At 37.0% G+C, this 6323-nt stretch overlaps 1 protein-coding gene across 1 annotated transcript; it reads left to right on the top strand.

The window, feature by feature from the left end:
• Positions 1-3: 3 nt before the first annotated feature.
• TPBG (trophoblast glycoprotein) lies at positions 4-3495 on the top strand (the record flags this gene model as incomplete). The annotated part of the gene is made up of 1 exon (XM_029962828.1): positions 4-3495. A coding segment is annotated over one exon (693 nt), but the record flags the coding sequence as incomplete, so codon positions are not given.
• Positions 3496-6323: the final 2828 nt, after the last annotated feature.

Genomic DNA, 6323 nt, shown 5'->3' with positions numbered 1-6323 from the left:
GACCACGGCGTCCTCTTCAGCCTGGCCGCCTTGCTGCAGTCCGGGGCCCTGCGCAACCTCAGCCGCCTGGACCTGGCCGACAACGGACTGCTGGTGCTGCCCGCCGGCATGTTCACCGCCCTGCCCGCCCTGCGGCAGCTGGACCTCAGCAACAACTCCCTGGTGGGCCTGCAGAACGTCTCCTTTCAGGGGCTAGGCCAGCTGCAGAGCCTCAACCTCAGCAACAACTCCCTGGCTGTGCTGTGGAACAGCACCCTGGCCCAGTTCCGCAGCCTGCCGACCCTCCGGCACATCGACCTGGACCACAACACCTGGGTCTGCGACTGCCCCATTGAGGACCTGGTGGCCTGGCTCAAGGAGAGTGACCAGGTGGAGAGCAAAGAAGCTCTGACTTGTGCATACCCTGACAAGATGTTGGGCAAAGCCCTGCTGAAGATCAACAGCTTAGACCTGAACTGCTCTGTGCCCATAGACCTGCCTTCCCAGCTCCAGACTTCGTACGTCTTCCTGGGGATAGTCTTGGCTCTCATTGGGGCCATATTCCTCCTAGTTTTGTACTTAAACCGAAAAGGAATCAAAAAGTGGATGCACAACATCAGAGATGCCTGTAGGGATCACATGGAGGGCTATCACTACAGATACGAGATAAATGCAGACCCCAGGTTGACAAACCTCAGCTCCAACTCAGATGTCTGACAAAGTGCCCCAGATGCAGGGCAGAGCACAGTACCTATGCATGAAAACTAGACTTATGCTTTACCCTCATGCTTGCTTCCCTCTCTTCTGAGAAGTCTCAGACATGCTTGTAACCTGGGGGGGATATGCCTCCTTGAGATTTCAAGTTCATTTTTGTTTTGAGAAGCTGGACAGCTGACCATAACATTCAGCTGTATGTAGGAAACAAGCTGCTACCTATTTTCCACCTTGCCTGTCTGTACTTGTGGGAAATTTTTTTCAAGATGTCAGAAGAAAAAGAATTTTCTCTGATGCTCCAAAGCCACCAGAGTTTATAAAACATTTACCGACACAGATGTTGTTCAACAAAAGCTGCCTCAACATTTTTGGAAAAAGATGTTATGTCCCTCTGTGCCAGTTTTGGTCTTGTATATCCGAATCATGATGCGATGATTACATTTCATAGACTACCTTGAGATTTTAAGAAAATAACTCCTTTTAAAAGCTCCTCATTTACATAGGAGGAAATCAAATAGTGAGCATGCACAAACACTGTATAGTTTTACATGTTAGAAAACTTATGATCTCAGTAAGTCTCTTACTATTTTGTAGATATTTTTGATTGCAGTTTACCTGAATCGAGAGATTTTTTTATACAAACTGCACCTAAACTGCATCTCATTTCCTTCTGAACTGTTAAATTCAATAAACGGTCTTACAAGAACTGTTGCGTTTGCTATTCAATGAGAAATGTATGGACATCTAGGAATGTGAATAGCGCTATAGTCTCAGAAGTAATAGCTTTACAGTAGTAATATGAATAAAATTTTATACGAATGTGTAGCTTAAAGACATAAATGTTTGGCAGTTTTGTGATATATGCTAGAAGAATTACACTGATCAATGATGGGAGCAGTTTCGTTTGGCACAAACCCCACAGTCTGCTCTCAAAGCAACTGCAAAACGTTGAGACGGATGCTAGGGTCCACCTTGCTGGGAAGGTACAAGCTAATAGAATTTTCAAAAGGTGTTCTCCAGATTTAAAAAAATAACCAAAATAAGTTGTGGAGTTTGTTAGCTAGAGAAAATTTTACCTGAATTGAATTATTTATTATAAAAAACCATACTTAGGTGCCCTGAAGTAAATTAAATGCAGCTCAGTTGTACAGTTGGCAAGCTTTAGGCTTATAAATCACTGCAGCATTTATTAGATTGCTAACTGGTTCCTTTTTAAGGTCTCTGTTCTCGTGAAGTTCTGTTGTGATCTGCATCTAGTAACTTGATGGAACTTTATCTTAAAGCATTTAACAGGTGCATTTCAGTATGGTATGGTACTCATGCTTCTTACTTGCTCGGGAATGAATTTTCTTGTAAATAGATAAGGCATGCAAAAAAACCCTTAAGAATGCATAATTTAATATGCAACTCTGATGGCATATAAAAAGGTTGGCAAGAATCTTCCAATGGCTGCCAATAATCAATGCACTTTTCTGATCTATTTATAGTTTCTTAATGAAAAAAAAATACACCAGCTGTAAAAGTGATGTGACTTGATATATATCAGTTTATCTGTGGAGCTTTTTCCATGGTCACTGTTACTTGAAGCTCTTGAGCATCTCTCAAATTTTATGAATTACTGGCTAATTCCTTTTGCTTTCAAAAGTGACAATTTTCTCAGATGTATGCTTTTGGTAAGAACTCATAAATATAAAATAGCCCTTAAAGCATCAGAAGAAATATAATCTCTTTAGGCTATCAGTATTATTCAAAAATATTTTTCATCTCTGCAACTTCAGACAAAGCAAATAGCACAAGTTGGTTCAGATTTATTTTCTATTGCTTTAAGTTGGATTTGTTTAACAAAAGTGAATTTTTTTATGTAGCTTTGTGCATTTACCCTTAAAAGGAAAAAAAGGAATGGGTATTAAATACAATTAAAGTATTGTAAATCAGTATATTTTACAGTTAATGTAAATTAAATGATAACCTTTCTCTTCTGCTGTCATTTAAATGTATGAGCAATATCTAGTTAACAGCATATGAATTAAGTTTGTGGATTCTTAAAAAGCAGACTGCCAGTCTGAATATTAGCTGCCCGTATTTTAATAGCGTAAAAACACCAGTGTGAAGAACTATTACTGTGCCCCTATGCAAACTGTTCATACTCGGTATACATCAGATAGTTTATGTAAGAAGCAAGAATTTATAGTAGTTACGCAGTGTGCTTTGTTGTATCGGTCATTTTGGAGATCATCAACTTACACTTACTTGTACAGTGCCAAGAGGAGCAGAGCATCATCCTTGCTTCAGATGCTCCTGTAATATAATAGATAAAATATGTATAAACCAAGCCAATTCTTAGGCAATTTCCTGAGTTTTGTTAACAGACACTTTAAAGTAACTACAGTAAAAGCAGTTATCCGTGATGTTTTAATGTAACGGCTGCGCATTTATAGAGCTGTGTAAGGACAGGCAACAACTTTAATTGCATTTTCTCACCAATGGAGCAAGTATTTATATAGTGGGCAAGTGTAACCGTTGTACTACACTTATTATTCTAAAGATTATTATTAATCTTATTTTTGTATCTTAGAAAGTCAATGTAATAGAAATTTATTAGAGATCTGGTAACAGCTACTTTAAAGCAATTTTTGTCATTTGCTTACATGTGTATTTATTAGGATGTATCATTTAGCATGTGTCAGTGTTGTGGTGGATAATGTTCTCCTACTGTGTTTGACCAGCAGTGAATGCTTTGGTGTTTTGTACAATGCATTATTTGATCTTAAATCCCCTTTCATAAACAGTGCTTGAAATTTGTTTTGCGTTCCTTTCCCAACATACTTAACAGTGGTACTCTGAAGACACAGAAAAAGTAACTCCCACAATACTTGGGAACTTGGTTAAAAACTATAAATCTGAAATAACATCAGTTTAAAGGTTCCTCTGAAGCACATTTTATAATCTTACTCTGCTTTGACACCAGAAATTCCAGTTGCTTGCTATTTCCAGAGCAGCTTAACTAGCAAGGCTGTTTTATTCACTCATTCTTCAATAAAACACATGCAGTACTAAATGCCTCTAAAATGTTTTTTGTATACATAAACCCTTAAAGTTCTGTATGACACAGTTGTCACTGAAAAACATCCAGACTAAAGTCGTGGGCAAAGCTTCAGGGAAGGCTGCGCAGCTAAGTGGAAAGGATGGCTTTTCCAAGGTTCAGCTGCTTTCTTAAAACTATTTTTAGTTGTAACAAGCTTAAAATTTTCTTGACATAGTTTTAATATATTTTCTTAAAATACTTTCAATCGATGCTGTTGCCAGGTAAGAAAATCGGCAAATCCTTCTTTATCCAAGGTAGCTTTATATTAGATCATCTGGCATTTTTTTTATATCATCAAGCCATAACATACCAATAATTTTGGCATCCAGAAAGTGGTTTGAAGTTTTGTAAAAACTGCTTTAAATGTTTTCATTCAGGGTAATTTACCTTTTAAGCACTGGTGACAGTCCCCACTGATGTGGCAGGTACTGAAGCAGTCTGTTCAGACCCGTATTCTGTTGTTGACTGAGACATCACTGAAAACAAGCATAGCAAATTATTCAAAATATGACTGCACTAGGATCCCAGTCCTCATTATTCTACCAGCATTTTCCCTGTGGTATACTCTGGTCTTTATGCATCTGCATAATTTCTTTTTTGCCTCTTTTTCTCAGGAAATCCATTAAAAAGAATATTGTGATTATCACAGGTAGAGAAATCAGTCTGACTGCACCTATATTTTCAGGTTTAGAATCTTCATTTCCCTTCAAATCTTAATGTGGAAAAAAGAGCCTTTGTCAAAGTGGACAGAATGAAAATTTGATATGCACTTTTTTTTCTCTTTAGCAGCTGAATGTTCAAGAAGAACCATTCATTCTCAGCATAAGATGAAGGAAAATAGCATTTGGTAAGAAAAACATTTTGGTTTCAAGCTTCAAAATTACATTTATATTCTATGAGAGAAGGTGGAAGGGAGAATCTTGTAAAGGAAACAGGTTTCTCTTCGTAATGGGTCAGCGCTGAAAATCACAATGCTATGAATAGGAACAATTGCTGGTTGATTCTGTCCGTTATGTTCTGGTCATTTTTATAGATACGGCTCTAATTTCTTCCTGTTGCTATAAATAGATTTTGCTAACAAGCTGCATCCCATCTTACAATATTTGTAATGCAGGTGTTTCCAAAGTGAGTTTCTTGTTGAATATAATAGAAGATTTAATTTAATTCAATGCCTGCTGATTTAATAATGACCAGATCAAGCCCATAACTTAATGCTCCTTTTTCTCTTGCGCACGTTCTGCTTACTAGTTGCAAAGACCTTGGCTTGAAATCAAACAATAAAAGCCCACCAATGAAGAGAGAAAGCAGAACGCTTGGAGAATGTAGCATTTATCTGATATTTCGCACAGAAAAGGGACCTAAACCACGTGGGAGCTGAGGGTCCCCTTGGTGATACAGAAGTAAGTGTACTCTGTTAGCTTCTTAAGTCAATACAGCAGTAGCAGAAAAGTGATGCTTTGTACCAACACAATAAACCTAACAGCACTTCTGTCCCACATTGGCAAAAACCCCACCAAACCTTTAAGAAGTAAGAGTAGGGGTTTGCAGTATAAGTATGTCCTTAGAAGGGACTTTGACTTTCTCAACTGTGTTACAATTTACGTGTTGTCACATCCTTGGAAAACCTTGCTATACCAGAAATCATCTGTTGCGTAGGCAAAGCTTGAAATCAGGCCTTGCATTCCTAATGTTAGCCTAAATAGGAAAAGCAAACTGTTAAGAAAATTAAGCCGGTGGTTTGGACAGTGTACTCATGGTATGGTTAATAATTTAATACTTGCAATTATTTATATTTTTCAAAGTATTCACTAGATAGCTTTTCCTTTCTGATGATTGACTAGCAAAATAACAGATTTGTCTTTCTAGTAATTATGCATGGAAGCATCTGAATAAATTAGCAATGTTTCAGTACATACAGTGATGAAAATGCTAGAAATTTTGTGTTCTAGAATGTTTCACTATTACAGAAATTTTAGATGTGCTAAAAACAGCTGTAACTTTTTCAGATTGAAGTTTGATTTCCTAATTAAAAATTATTCTTGAAGAAAACCCTAATAAAATATTTACCAGATTGCCTATAAATGTTGTATCTTTACCCTCTTATTTTATTACTGTAAATCCTTACAGATACTGAGGTCTTTACTAAAAGTGTGGTTGTATTCTTTTTAGCTTAAATTGATGATTGTGCTGTGGATTTGCATGATAGAATAGGAAAAAAACAAAGTCCATTTAGACAGCCTGTTTGATTTATTTAGAAAGAAATTTGACCAGTGAATATAAGGGATTGTGTTTTAATTGTTCTTGTTATTTTGGACATAATTTGATAGATTTTTGGGTTTTAATATATGGGGTATTGATTTTCAAATTGCCAATTCTAAATTCAGCAGTAATGTATTTTCAGGTTTTTATTGACTAGATCAAACTGTGTTTTAAAGTCTTCCAATACATATTTACATAGTGAAATATAGAGACACTGTTATTACTGATGGAACTATTAATGAAAAGTACTGCTGAAACAGAGAATGAAGGGTGAAAACCAGAGGAA

Source organism: Manacus vitellinus, unplaced genomic scaffold (genome assembly GCF_001715985.3).
Source record: "Manacus vitellinus isolate BGI_N305 unplaced genomic scaffold, ASM171598v3 scaffold_4_pilon, whole genome shotgun sequence".
Taxonomy (NCBI): Eukaryota; Metazoa; Chordata; class Aves; order Passeriformes; family Pipridae; genus Manacus; species Manacus vitellinus.
This window is presented reverse-complemented; position numbering and strand designations above follow the sequence as displayed.